Source organism: Colletes gigas, unplaced genomic scaffold, assembly GCF_013123115.1.
Source record: "Colletes gigas isolate AHSC1104 unplaced genomic scaffold, ASM1312311v1 Colletes_gigas_Sc00001, whole genome shotgun sequence".
Lineage (NCBI taxonomy): Eukaryota > Metazoa > Arthropoda > Insecta > Hymenoptera > Colletidae > Colletes > Colletes gigas.
In genome coordinates this window covers 6,670,246-6,684,962 of record NW_025106630.1, presented here as the reverse complement: position 1 = coordinate 6,684,962, position 14,717 = coordinate 6,670,246, and the positions used below count along the sequence as shown (strand labels likewise).

The 14,717-nt window shown below is 40.2% G+C and overlaps 2 protein-coding genes across 2 annotated transcripts; one reads left to right on the top strand and one right to left on the bottom strand.

Moving 5' to 3' along the window:
• Positions 1-730: 730 nt before the first annotated feature.
• On the top strand, positions 731-10,596 carry LOC122395253 (centrosomal protein of 290 kDa). The gene is made up of 24 exons (XM_043392695.1): positions 731-910; positions 1,075-1,159; positions 1,282-1,328; positions 1,417-1,503; positions 1,576-1,711; positions 1,796-1,932; positions 2,000-2,238; positions 2,318-2,450; positions 2,520-2,710; positions 2,789-2,930; positions 3,014-3,245; positions 3,447-3,612; positions 3,924-5,264; positions 5,613-5,910; positions 6,078-7,237; positions 7,527-7,725; positions 7,825-8,045; positions 8,235-8,382; positions 8,635-9,030; positions 9,215-9,381; positions 9,477-9,678; positions 9,898-10,155; positions 10,241-10,325; positions 10,555-10,596. Exons 1-23 carry the CDS (start codon positions 731-733, stop codon positions 10,313-10,315), a joined length of 6,240 nt encoding a protein of 2,079 aa, XP_043248630.1. The 3' UTR covers positions 10,316-10,325; positions 10,555-10,596.
• Positions 10,597-11,002: 406 nt separating this feature from the next.
• Positions 11,003-11,426, bottom strand: LOC122395465 (eclosion hormone). The gene is made up of 2 exons (XM_043393083.1): positions 11,333-11,426; positions 11,003-11,169 (listed from the first exon to the last, which is right to left on the bottom strand). Exons 1-2 carry the CDS (start codon positions 11,424-11,426, stop codon positions 11,003-11,005), a joined length of 261 nt encoding a protein of 86 aa, XP_043249018.1.
• Positions 11,427-14,717: the final 3,291 nt, after the last annotated feature.

Sequence of the window (14,717 nt, the reverse complement as noted above, 5' to 3'; positions counted from 1 at the left end):
TTTTAAACGTCTAACTTCATCCCCATATGTGCCACTCTATTGTAGTTTGAAGTAGCTTGATGTAGTTAGTTTCTTTGTACAATTTTATTTATTGTCTGATTTATGTTTCAGGGAAACATCGTGGGATTAATCAAGACACCAAGAAGAAATATTTTTTCATATTTATTTGTTTTATATGAGTTATATATTATATTGGATATGAGTTTTTGTTTCAGGAAAACATCGTGGGAGTGATGAAGACACCAAGAAGAAAATATTTCCTCATATTTCTTCATAAAATTTATGTAATTTTTTTTTTTCTCTCACTTCCTCTTGTGTTAATTTCTGAATCTGTTGATAACGTTGCGAGTGACACGAAAATGGTAATGGGGTCCCGGGACCCCAGAAACTCGGGCCGAAAAATTACATTAGGTGAAAGGTCTATTCATATACCTCGTCTGTGATAGAACGAATTTTCATCTTTTGAAAAATTTTCTTTAACAAAAAAATTTATCGATGATGGTCGAATATTTGGATTAATAATTCAATAAATTTATTTCAATGATTTGTCTAAAATTCCCAAAGTAAATTATTTTATTGTAAGTTTAATGTTTGTTCGATCACCTGTTAGATGTCAGGTTAGGTATTCATAACATTGTTACCATAGTGATTGCGATTATGCGTTGCTCGTAAACGTTAAACTTATGATAGGGAGGTTACAATAGTGAGAATTAATACAATAACGTGAAAAATGGGTCGTACCGATTTGGATCGAATATTATCTATAGATCCATCGTCATTAACTGATGATGATATAGAGGATCTTTATCCTGCTATGATCAGTTGTGATGTTGATGAAATTAGTAATCTACATAACCTACGAGTTCTAGTGAAACTCTCTCAAGAAATACTACAATACAAAGACAATCAAGTAAAAAAAACTATTCCATATCTTTGTTGTTACAAATTACTATTATTAGGCTCTTTCTATTATTATCTATGCATTAGATATTTAAGAAAAGGATACATGCTTTCTAATTCTTCCATGGTCGCTCTATCTAATATATGATATCCTAAGAAATATTTTTTAAATAGGTTGAGTCGTTACTCTTAGAATGTGGTAAATTAAAAGAGACTATTACTTCATTGGAGCCTGAGTCTGCTAAGCGTAGAAAGAAAGGTAAAAAATGTGTTGTACTTGGAACAAGATTTAACATAGAACCATTTCTTTTTAGAGTATATCAAACTATTTCACTTGACAAGTATAATATTATAAACAATTTTTTTTTAATTCTATGTCAGATTGGGATACATCTGATATAAAACATGGAACTGGCAATTTATCTAAAGTAAGATAAACTTTTATCTTCTAAAATTGTTTAACTTTTGTAAATACGTATTTACAATATTCTTTATAAAGTATATTGTTCTTTTAAGCATTCGGATATATCAGAGAGTGCTGATTATGATGATGAATTACAAGGCAAAAATAATAAGATTAAAATTCTTATGACAGAATTAGAGGTAAGATTAGGAACAAACGAAGGATCATGGAGATGGTCTGTTGATGTTAATTTGGTTGCATAATTTCTTTAGAGCTTAGAAAAGGATAATGTAATTTTGAAAGAGCAATTAACAACACTGACACAAGAGATGGAGGATGCGACACAAAAAATGAATGAGATGACAGAGGAATTGTCTTCTGCTCAAATGAAATCTGTAGAAAGCAAAGGTTACTATAGGAAAGAATATTTTTTTTTTATAATGCGATCAGATACAATGTCTCAGTGAAATGTAATGGGGTCTCTATTTTTAGCAAAAATATCGTACTTAGAGCAGGAAAATACTGCATTAGTTGCTCAAATTGAGGAAATAACTGCTCAGCAAATAGATAGGGATCGCGTAATAGATGAGTTTGGCGCAGCAATTGACACTAGAATTAACGAATGGAAGGTATATATAATTACAATTTTAAACGAAATTATTAAATATTTTACACGTTTCGTCGAAACTTCGTTAGGCAATACTGGATGGGAAAGATGCTGAAATACAACGGCTACAGGAAAATTTGTCACAGTCGGTTATGCAATCTGTGACGTCTGTTAAGGAACAAAATAAATCTGAAATTGTTCATTTGAACGAGGAATTAGAACTTCGCGATAAAATTATGACCGAATTAAAAACAAAGCTGTCCGAGGCTGTAGATGAAATTAACGAAGGCGCGACGCTTATAGAAAAGCTAAAAGCAGACGCACAAAAGTATGTACATTATCATCAATAGGAAATAAACATGGCGGTAGACTTTGATTTATAGATGTTTTATTAACATTTCGTATAGAGTGGGAAAGAATAACAAAAAGAAACAGCACAAAGATTTGTTAAAAAAATTGCAAGACGCAAACGAGCAAGTATCTAACTTGCAAATTAAATTATCAGAAGCAGAAGAGGATGCTCGGTTGAGGAGCAGTAAAGTCAGTTTTTCATACATTTTCTGTTCGAACAATATCATTTAGATTCTTAACGACCTTTCTTTCATTTAGTTGTGCGAAGTATTAGCGACTTTGCGAAAATACGAGGACGAAAATCAATCGCTAACCGATGCACTAAATGAAATAAAAGTATTGCAGAGTGATCAGAAAGATAGAAACGCGCATATAAAAGATTTGGTTAACGTTGTTAATAAACTAGAAATGCTAAATTCGTATCAAGAAATGGAGATCATAACTCTTAGGTAATTATGTGTTCGTACTTTCTTGTGTCCACTGAAATTTGTAGACGAAAAAGTAAACATTGGTAATGTAAACTTCAGAGAAAAGCTAGGCCTTCCAGAGGACGAGTCAGTGTGTATACAGAGTGTATTAGAGAAACGTAAGAAGGAAACAAAGAAGTTAGAAGTACTCATGCAACAAAATAAAATACTCGCCGAAGAAAATTTAGAAATGAAATCAGACGTAAGGATAAGTGATCTATACGCGTTGAACTTTTCTTATTTGACCAAAATGAAAATATTTCATCGACTATGTTAATATTCTAGATAAGGATATTAAAATATAAGCTAAGTAAAACTTCAAAAGTGTTTGACTTCTCGGATAACACAGTAGACGGTAGCACAGAATTTTTACATTCCACCAAATTGCCAGAGTCCGAACTACAGTCATTGTACCCTAAAGCGATCATGCAACAGGACATGCAGCTAGTTTTAGAAGAGAACGAAGCTCTCAGAACGGGCATGCATGAGATTTTGGACAGTATACGTAATCAAGACGGTGAATTTTCGCTAATTTTAATGGTACTTTAACGATGCACTGTCTTTTTCCATTCTATTCACGCAAGGATACACTCCGATACTCTTCATTTCCCGTCTATCTCTAACCCACATCTACTATAAAACACACGTATATTAACCACGTTTACGAATACTATCTCTACTCCAAAAAAAATCCGTACTTAATTGTTTGATATCTCAGGTAAAAGCGTAGTGGAAGTACAGTCGAGTACGTTAGAAAGATTGTTAGAAGCGTTAGATGTGAGACATTTGGCTGGCTGGTATCATCCGGCAATGAGGTTGCAGGAACATTTAAATGTTGTACAGGGTAGTAATGCAGAATTGCGAGGACAACTTAAACAATTAAGGTACATTCGGAAAATGTTCGTTGCTATTGATTACCCATACTGCACACAATATTCCTAAAACATGCTTAGAACATTGTTTTGCAGCACTGAAATATTTAAAGAGATATTTCTAAAGTACTGTAACAGTTTTCCTGTGTTTACAATATTTTTTATATATATTTTCGTAAAACAATTATTCTGGAGTATTACAGTAATGTGTCTAGAATATCGTTGAATTATTGCTGCTATAGTAGTTTATGGAATACGTGGTGTCGTATGGGTAGTGTGAAAGGGTTCGAACCGAGAGGCTGAAGTTTAGGAAATAATTGCAGAAAAGAATTGCAAAGAAAGGACAAGGTATTTCAGACTTTAGCCTTGCACAATGGCACGGAGATCGAGAAAATGTACGCGGAAGAATCCGACAGCGAGAAAACGATGATGTATATTTCCGAAATGAGAAGGTTGCAAGAGGCGTACGCGAACGAGGCGGACGAATGGGAAAAACAGAAGGATTCGTTAGCGCAGCAGAACGACGAATTGAGCACAGAGATCGAGAAGTTGAAGTTGCAACTAGATATTTACGAGCAGAGTTTGAAAACTTTTGAGGAGAGCGACGGTGAGGTTCGAAAGGCTTTCGCGATTAAGACCAAGGAGTACGCCGAAGCTGCCAGCGAGATTCTTATCGTGAACAGGAATAACGCTGCTCTCCAACAGCTGCTAAATAAAGAAACCATGAAATCCTATGAGGATCAGAAAGAGGCTATAAAGAACGAGACGTATTTGAGGAGAGCCTATGCTGATACAAACAAGCACAACAAGGTTCTCGAGAGGGAGATTTCAATGTTGCAAAGCAACTTGTCCAACTCGATTAGCAAGATAACGTACAACGAACTCAAGGAGAAGCACGACGAATTGAACATAAGATATCGTAATTTGCTGGAGAACGATATGCTGTCGCGAAACGATAACGAAACAGAGATCTTGACGAACGATTTGGAACTGCTGAAGCAAGAAAAGAATCAACTGATCGAGTTATTACAGAAAGACTTTGGTCGCATTAACGAGGAGGATTTGACTCGTCAGTTGAAGGAAGCTAAGGCGAACGAGTTGTTGGAGAAGCAACGTGCAGACCACGTGACGAGCTTGCACGAAATTTTACAGGTACAATTATCGAAAAGCGAAGAGAACGTCAAAGAAGCGATCGCTGCCAAGTCTGAACTACAGGAGGAGCTGATCATTCTGCATAAAAGGCTCTCGAAGGACGCGTGTTTCGAGAAGACTGCACCTCTGGACGACAACAGGATTCAAGAATTAAAGGATAATAATGCCGCGTTGCAGTTGGAGAACGAAAAATTGACGAAGCTGATTCAAATTTCCGAGGAAGCCGCCGAACGACAGTACTCGTTGAACACGTTGAACACGTTGGAGCTGGACAACCTGAGGCATCAGATTTTGGACTTGCAGGCCGTCAGCGAAGACAAAGCCACGATTTCGAGGCTGAACTTCGAACTGACCAGCAAAACAACGTCTGAAATGGAACTGAACTCGCAGAAAACACGGCTCGAGAACGAAACGTCCTGTTTGCAGGAGGAACTCGACAAGGCAAGAACAACTTGCGAAGGTTTGCGCTCTTACGTTCAGGATTGTCGTAAACAATGCGAATCGCGTTGCAGGTGAAACTATTTCTGCGAAGTCGATTCTTCCCCAGCGGTCGTGGAATCGAAATTATGTAGGGTTATTATACTGAATTTTGAGTTGAAAACATAAGAATGCCTAAAAATGTAGTACATCAAAGAATGGAATAGTTAATTTAACTTACATCGAAGCATAAATTTGAATTAATATAAATAGTAATTATAAGCAATTTATTTGCATTGTGGCCTAGGCTTGCCAAACATGTAGTTTCGCTTTAAACTATAAAATGAATGTCATGTATCAATATAATCAGTGTCAGCCGTTTGGGAAGAGTCAAATTTTGTTTATATTTTATGTACTCGTATTTTAATAAGATCTATTTACAGAACGTACGTAGATATTATAGGGTTCTTGCAGAACCAATATGCAGGTTCTTCTTCGATCAGTGCTTTAGATAGAATAGCATCGTTATCCTTCAAATTGAGGGACGAGCGACGAAACATTGATTCCGAATTAAAAAATGCTAGAGAGTGTCGCGAAAGCGCCAAGGTGCAACAAGAAACGTTGACCAATCGACTGCAAATTGTCGAGAGTTTGAAGGATATTTTAGAGCAACAGATCGGAAGTAACAGCGTGCAGGACATTGTGCAGCGTTTTTCCGAATACTCGCAGTACACTTTAAACGTAGGTTTCTCGTACCAACAGTATCTTCCAAAGCGTAAAAATTCTTTTTATTTTTGTAAAATGCAAACGCAGAATGTTGGAGAGTTTTTTAAAGATGAAGTTTAAATTTATTTTTGTAAAAATCGAAGTAGGCATTTCGAATAACACGAGTGTTAATAATTGACCAGGATTTCAAGTACAAGAGAAAAATAACGCAACTGGAGTACGAGTTACAAATTGCGAATAACAAATTCATGGAGTACGACGAGCTAGTGACGAGCATGGAACAGGACATGATACAGACACAGAAGGTTTGGGCGAAAGGGCAAGACCAAGAAGCGAAAGTGGACACGCGTAATACGGGAACGAGTCCCGTGTGTTGCGAAAATAAACACGAGTCGGTCCAGGCAACTACGACGACGAAATCGGGGGAGATACAGACGGATCCGTACAATTGTTGCCTGGAGAAGAAGGACACGAGCGAAGCCGAGATCCAGACTGCCTCCCCGCTGAGAAGAATGGGGCTAGAAGGAGAATCACCTTCGGAGGAGAAGAAAATAGAACAGACCGAGCGTACGGGATACAAGGACGTAGAAACAAAGCAAGAAGAAAAACTAACGCGCTCGGGAACGGAGACCGAGCAGAGAGGACAGACAATGAAAACGAACGCGGAGGTGGAAGGGAACAGCGGACACGAGGTGTCCTTGGTTCGCGAGCAATTAAGTCAGACTTTAAAAATCGCCTCCGAACGGTCCGCGACATTAGTCAAGTACGAATCGCAGATAGCGGAGTACCAAAGGAAGGTGGAGACATTGAACAAAACGATAGAAAGCAAGGATTCGCAATTAACGCAGAAGGAAACGCTGCTGGAGGAGTACAGGCTGTCGTCTCAGTCGCAGCCTCCCAGCGTCGACCACACCGACAAGCTTGCGCTGAAGTCGACGATAAACAGTTTGCAGAGACTCGTCGGTCAGAAGGAGGAGACCATAGCCAGGTATCAGAATCTGCTGAAGGAGGACAGGGACGAGCACAGCAGAGCCGCTGCACGTCTGCAGGCTGAGATCAAGAGTCTGCACGCTCGGATTCAGGCGATGCAGACCGAGGTTCTCAAGTCTGTTCAGCAGAAGAGTGAAACGGTCGAGTCAGAGAAATTGCTGACGGACGAGTTGGTCGAGATCGCGGTGAAAACCGATGCGAAAAGCAACGCCATGCAAACTGAGGAAGCTGCCAGGCTTCGTGAAAAGGTCTCGACTCTCGAGGCGAATCTGAACATCACCAAAGAGCTCAGCGATCGCTGGCACTTGCTGGCTGAGGAAAGGCTGGGACACATGGATCGTATGAGGGAAAGGTAAATGTAGGAACGAAGTGGTTTTCGAAGTACAGTATCTCCCACTTATATGAAACAGTTTTGCCCCAGACTAATTTTTTTTTTATAACGAGACAAGAGTTTTAAACTTGGCTTCGAATCGTGTTTGAAGCAATTGGAAGTATTTCAAGCCCCGTGGTTGTTTACTCTCTTCGTCAAAGTCGATTCTCGGGAACGTAAACGCGCAATCTATCCCAGAAACATAGAGACGACGCAACTGATTAAATTTCTTAGAAGCGGGAGTCACTGTACATGCTTCTTCTTGCCCCAGGCTCGAAGAACAGCACAAAAACGAACTCGAAAGTTATCGCGAAGAACTGAAAAAGTGGCAATCCGAGACGGACGTACTTCGTAAACAGCTGGCTGAGAATCGTATGTTGCTCACGAAGGGAAACATTTCGTTGATGAAGGAGATGCAGGAGAGGGATAGCAAAATTCACGAGCTCAGTCTCGCGTGTCAACAGCTAGAGGTATCTATACAAGGTGGTTTATAAAATCTGGTAGCTATTCGGAGGACAGTCCATGTCACGCCTAAAAATTTGTTCTCGTTTTGTCGTTTTCGTGCAAAGAACGAGGTCGAGTTAAGGGAGTCTGCGACTAGATCTCAGCGAGCAATAACGCATTGCGAGTCGGAAAGGAAGACGCACGAAATCACGTTGGCCTTCAGTCGCGATCAGTCGCAGCAACAAGCGCAGACTGAGATCGTGCGCAAGCAATTGCAATCGTTATTGGAAAAGGAGAAAACGTATAAGAACGAAATATCCGATTTGAAGCAACAACTCAGTCGCAGGTATCCTTTCGTTGGGAAAAATTTACGTATCGTGAGTCCGCGAGAAGTCAGGCAAAGGAACACGAATTCAGTTTGGAGTCTAATAATTCCGGAAACGTTGATCATTTTCTCGCGGGCGCACAGTACGTGGCACACATTTCTCTGCACGGTCCAAAGAAGCACATTTACGGTTAATTGCTTCTATCGTAGATACATGGCTGTTAAGTCGCAAGAGAAGAAAACTTCGCAGCGCGAAACGCAGCTCGAGCGCAAAGTAAAAAGTTTGGAAGAGGAGTTAGAGAGGGCGCGAACTCGGTTAGATCGCGAATATTTGGCCCAAGAAGCGAAGAAAGCTAAGGTACGCGCGTAATATCGTTTAGCACGTGTGAATTTCAAGATTTATTTGACTAATAGAAATTTTAGATTCAATTTATTTTAAAGCTGCACAAAAATATCGTTGTTACAAAGCATGAATATAAATAATTTTGTATAGTATTGTTCGTTTCTGCATTTTTATTTGCTGAACCGAACCACAAGACATTCTGTTTGTCTTTCTAAGATTTATGAGTCAGTTAAGTCTTGTATAGTAAGTACGAAATACTTCGTGTAGACCGCGGAGGAACTATCGTTGTGGGAAAAGCAAAAGAGGTGGCAACAAACCGCCGAAAAGTTGAAAGAGAAACTCAAGGAAAAGACAGACGAGTACGGAAAATTGCTTTTGAGTTACGACAAGCTTCGATCGGTAGTGATGTGCATGGAAAGGGAGAAATGGAACTTGAAGAGCAAACGAAAAATGGAGAACAGCACCATAGCTGGGGGTCTATCCGCCAGACCTATAACAACCTCGCAACAGAATTTAACGGACGAGTTTCAGAAAGAGTGTCAGACTCTACGGGATCGTATCAAAGAATTAACAGATCGATTAGAGAACGAGGACAACGAGAAACTTTTGCTTAAAATCGAAGAACAAAAGAGACGCATCGCCGCCTTAGAAATTGTTTCTCAGGTCAGTTGCTAGTTCGAGACTCTAGGTCTGGGACTATTTCTACGTTTGCATTTTTATCAGAAGTTATGGGTTCGAATCAAGGAATTAAATATACTCCCAGTCCTAGCAAGTTTCAGTACTCGTTTGATAAAACTGGTGTCAAGTCGATTGGATCTAGTTTTAATATTTACGAACGTTATCGTAGGGTAACAGCACAGTGGCTATTCAATTAGAAAAGTTACAAATGGCCAAGGACATTCTCGAGAAAATGAATTTAGCCTTCGAGAGTGAAAATTTCGAGCTCAGACTCGAGTTAGAAAAGGCGAACTCGAACGTGCCGAGGTTGAGGGAAAAGATCGAGCACTTGGAGAAGTAGGTGCCCCTAAAATTATTTTTCAGGCGCATAGGAAGCTCGAAAATCGATTTAGATAGGTGGATCCATAAAAGTTGCGATCTTTTCTATTCAGATATATAGAGCTGTTGAAAGTAGAGAAATCGTCGGATTCGTCGCCAAGGTTGTTGGACAAAGATATTCAAGACCACGGTACGAAAAAGTCCACCTTGGAAATGGAGAAGACGATTTTCACGTTGAAACGAATCATCGAGAAATTGCAAGTGGAGAACAAGCGATTGAGGACGGGTTCGAAAGCTAGCTACCTCATGCATCAGGCACGAAAATAAAGTCGCGTACGCGTCGACTATTATAGCATTCGCGGGAGTTGACCCTCCGTTGCATAAATTTTATTTTATCTTTCGAACGAAAAAATTATTACATTTTCTTTTGCACCCCCTTTAAATTCCAAGATATTCTCTTTCCAAGATATCGTGCTATTTATTCTGGGAAATACTGCAGCGGAGGGTTAACGTTTCATGGATTTCCGTGTGCAGGGCAAGTTCTCGGGTAGACAGAGCGAGAGCATTCTGCAAAAACAGTACGAGGAAGCGCAGAAACGCGTGGTAGCGTTGGAAACGGATTTACAGCTGGCCGAGCAGAGATTAGCTGCTTTCGAGAAGGCACAGAGGGAGGACGATAGCGGGGAGATAATGGTTTTGAAGGAACAATTGAGCCAAAAGTCGGAGCTCTTAGATAAAGTAAAACATTTATTATCGAGGGCGGCCGTGAACGAAAAAAGTCTTCGGCAGCGTGTAAATATACATTTCACGGAGTATAACAAAAACACGATCGTTAGCGAAAGGAACAACACAGTACGAAGCTCGTGTGATTTTTCAGGTACAGCAGCTGGAGTCGAGGCAAGCGTTGTCCATCATACCTGAGTGCTACGTAACGCCTGCTACTGCGGAATAATCATCGTTTGGTGAGTGGAATGTTCCTAATGATTGGTTAATTGACGAGCGTATCGTAGGGAGTACGAGAGATCAGTCTCACATTAAAAACAGTTGGATCGAAAAAGTTGTCCAGTCTATCGAATGCTAGTAATTTTCTTGCAATCCCTTTCAGGACTGATCTTTCTTTCCTTCCACGGTAGACAGCGTTACGATTACGGTGTGATCGGTCCGTTTCTTGCATTCTTTCCTTTTCGGCAGCTCGAGCAACGCGACGTCGCGTTTTCTCTTCGTTTCGTAAACTAGGTTCGATTTCGAAGATACTTCCGTTCTGAATCTTAGCAATACGTGTTACACAAACATACTGGAGAGCTTGAGATAATGTTCCCCGACTGGAATACAGATTTATCGTCGTGCAGGGGTGATTCTCAGCTCTTCGCAGTACCAATTCGAAAACACAGTCGCAAATAATAATCACGGTGTACTCAGTGCCATCGAGATTGCGTCTGTTTCTCTTGCGCTTGGGGTCCGGGGATCGTCGAATCATAGAAAATGTGATCTTAAGAGTACGAGGAATCGCGGGCGAAACGCGCCAGTTTCTGTACCCCTAACTAAAGTTCTCTCTGCGAATTTAGGCGGGACGCATACTTTTGGCGGGTATTACGTATTATTGACGCGAACCAGTCGCCAGGAACTTGAACGCGGACACCTAGTAATCGTTATCGAGTGCTTGGAGGAACGGTTGGATCGAAACCTCATCCTCGCAGTCAGGGATGAGCTTTCCTTTGTACTTGACGCAAGAATCGGCGCACTTCTGGCCCAGGAAGTACGAACCGAACATTTTCTTGCACTGAGCACAGTTCCTTATGCAAACGCCTGGAAATCAAAAGGAATTCATTAAACATTTTTCATCTATCGTGGAAAGGGTTATAAAATTACTCTTCGAGCAACGAGTCTGCGCGTATTATTTCTCGTAGATTCGTGCATTTAGCTCGAAGGGTTGTCGATGGATACAATTTTTGATAAATTACAAACTTACCAATGGCTCGATCGAACGGCGTACCTGCTGCGAGCACGAAGATCATAGCCGAAACTACGAGAAGCGCCAATAGTACGCGAGTAGATGACTTCATGGCTGAAACAGTCGCAGGATAATTACGTTCGATTAAATTACTCGTTTGGTTCTTCTCCGTTTGATGGAGGATTTGATAAGTTGATTTTATTCGTCATCTGCTGTTCAAACAAAATAATAGAATAGCTCCTGGAATTGCTAGGCTAAGAAATACACTAAGCGTCCGACTATTATTGTAACGCGAAAATTAGACATCGTTAAATATTTATGGTACAATAAAATATTTCATTTACAAAAAACATTGCTTCTATCTAGATAATTTACAATGACTATTTTTTTTGTAAAAGAGTATATCCATTATTAAATCTCTCCTCGACGTCATAGATATTTTTAAAAACGTGTATAAATTCTGAAATTCTCCACTTTCTCACAAGAGTTTAATCAGGCCCCAGGATTAAGTTTCCAAGAAATTACAATTTTGTTTAAATTCGTATATCGATAGAGCATTAACGGTCTATGAATTTAAATATAAAATAAAGTACCCATAATGTTCCATTACCATTGGAAGAGACGAGAATACGCATAAGCGAGAAGATATCGGTTCGTCAGCCGGTCGATTCGACGTGAAAAAATTCACCTGTAAGTTTCCAGAGTGCAAGGCGAGTCCTGGTGAAGGTAGAGCTAACAGGATACACGAGTACCCGGCGTAGCCTCTGGCGGGATGCACGCGGCTCGCATCGGTATCGTGTTCACTTTCCTCGATTAATTACCGGTTAACCGGCGATAAGGATGACAAGAGAGACCGTAGGGGCAGGAGAGAGACGGCGAAAGAAATCCATGAACTTTCAGGGATAACTCGGACGTCGTAGTCGTCGAGTCGGTCGAGCGCAATGCGCGTTCGGTGCACCTGAGCGGTTGCACGGATCGTCGTTCGTTGCAAAAGTGCGTGGTTTCTTAAACGAGCCCGAAATTCTACTTCCATGCCGCGTACCGTCGATATTTATGTGCGTGTCTACACGTTGGTAATCTGGCTCGGGCGCCTCGGTGACTCCCAACTAACTTTTTTTCCCGTTCGGTTTTCTGTTTCTTTCTATCTTATTTCGCACGCCGTCATTTATAACCGGAATCTCGCATAATCGGCGCTTCCGCGTTCTCCTTAACGGCCGCATTGTGAACACATAAAGATAATAAATATGGATGGAAGGTGTCTCTTTATCCGTGCCTCTCCGTCGCTCGCCGTCGAGCGTCTCTTTCTCTCGTCTCTCCAGGAAGCACTTGGAGATTCAAGACCAAGGATCGATCGATCGTTGCCGCGCGCCGGACCCGATGTTAACGGACCGATCGAGCGCGTAAAATAGTCGCGTTTGCGGATCAACGGGACCACGGAAACCCGCGAACGATGGACGTACTCGCGTGTCGTTCGACGCGACGATCGTCCATGCGATTTTCGCGAACCGCCGCGCTGAATTCGAGTGCAGGATTTTGGAAGAACTCGGCGATATTTACCTGGTCGTTTGCGGTGCTGATCGAGCCGAGGCTGTTGGAATTGATAAAACCAGACGAGTGACACTGAGCACCGTACGATGACGGCCTTATATATCCGTAGAGGCCAGATTCATCCCTCGGACGAGGGAAACCCCGCTGCCTATCTCACCTTAATTCGATTTCTTCGATTTCCTGCACTCAGAATCGCGAAACGCTCCGGCGGGATTCGCGCGGAAATTTCGATCGATCGTCGAGGAACTATAATTGCTTAAAGAGGACAGGGTTGTCTCCGTTCAGGGTTGTTTTGGGGAACGGTCGTCGACGATACAAACATCGCCTTATCGAAAATTTATTAGAACTTCGATTTATTTTGGCTATCTTTCGAAATAAATATATCTGGCGTTGGGATGCTGCGTTGTTTATTCGATTCTATGAAATAAATAGTTCTTCCACTGCATTTGTTGTGATCAATTTAGAATTTTTGACTAGCAACGTGATACATAAAAAGTTGATAATTTAGGTAAATTATATGTATATCTTGTTTATTAATGTTTATTTTTGTCACGTGTGGGCAGTTACATATGTACTTCTGTTAGCATATTGCGAAACGTTGTTACGAATAAATCAGTCGTCGACACTGTCTGTAAATTCTCGACGTTCCGAAATACCAATAAGGAAGGAATAATAACCTTCCCCCTGTGTCGTTTCGTGTTTCAATTTATTTCCTGCGCTTTCTTGAATCAGTTACTTTTTTTTAGAAAGTTGCTCAGACCTCAGTAGATCGATGAATATTGATTTTTGAACACTTTGGCAATATAAACACAGTGTACAGGAAAAACAAGCATAAAGGTTGTATAGTAGTACATTAATATCACAGATGACTTGTGTATCTGAATGAAATAACGTTAAAGAATTCCAGGAAATACCCGGTTTCTGACAGTGAACGTACGCAAGGTTAGATATCCTGATTATACTAAATAGATGGTAAACTATTATACTACGACGTATTAGATTCCATTTGCCAACAATGATTTTGCTTGAACTTGTAACAAATACAACGTCTCTGAGATACGTGTTTGACTTGTAAAGTAGAATAAAGATTTTGAGGTATTTTATACCTTGCGTTCCTTAATCTCGCGTCTTATCAAAAAGATGCAAGATATACATTACAATGGAAACGAGTTAATCTGGTGTTTAACAAACAAGGAATGCTGAAGAACGATTTATTACATATATTTGAATCGAGGGAATTCCCAACCTTTATGGGTGAACATCTTTTAGTGAAAGGTACTTTCAAAACAAAATCTTGCGCTGTTACAATCGAACAAGTAACAATATAGGTGAAATATTCAAAAACAGCAAATCAGTGTATTATTGTTTATTTCAAAGATATTAAATTCGTAATTAGAATTCGAACATTTTAAAACTTGGTCAGACCATCTCACAGTGATCAATATTTTCGAGAAGAGACTTAGATCAACATTTTAGTTAACCTAGTGTAAATAAATATAATTATTATTTCCTGAGCTGTGCTTCCATAACCAAAGAAACAAAGTTCCTCGATTCTATTTCGTTTATACACACTAGTAGCAAAGAAGTACATTAATTACCATCTTTTTGATCACCTTCGTAACATCGTGTACTACAGATAGTACCAATATGCACGAAGATACGTAATCTATAAACCAGATAACGCGTCAACTTTGCGTCTTAGGTCAATAAATACACAGACGCAATAAAATGTCTACTTCTAATTGTTGCATTTTTTAAATCTCCGGGGACTGGCCTATCTGGCATCCTTCCACTCGCGATCTCCTTCGACGCTCGCGTCCTCTCGCGAATTCCTAATACCGTCGTCCGTGAAATA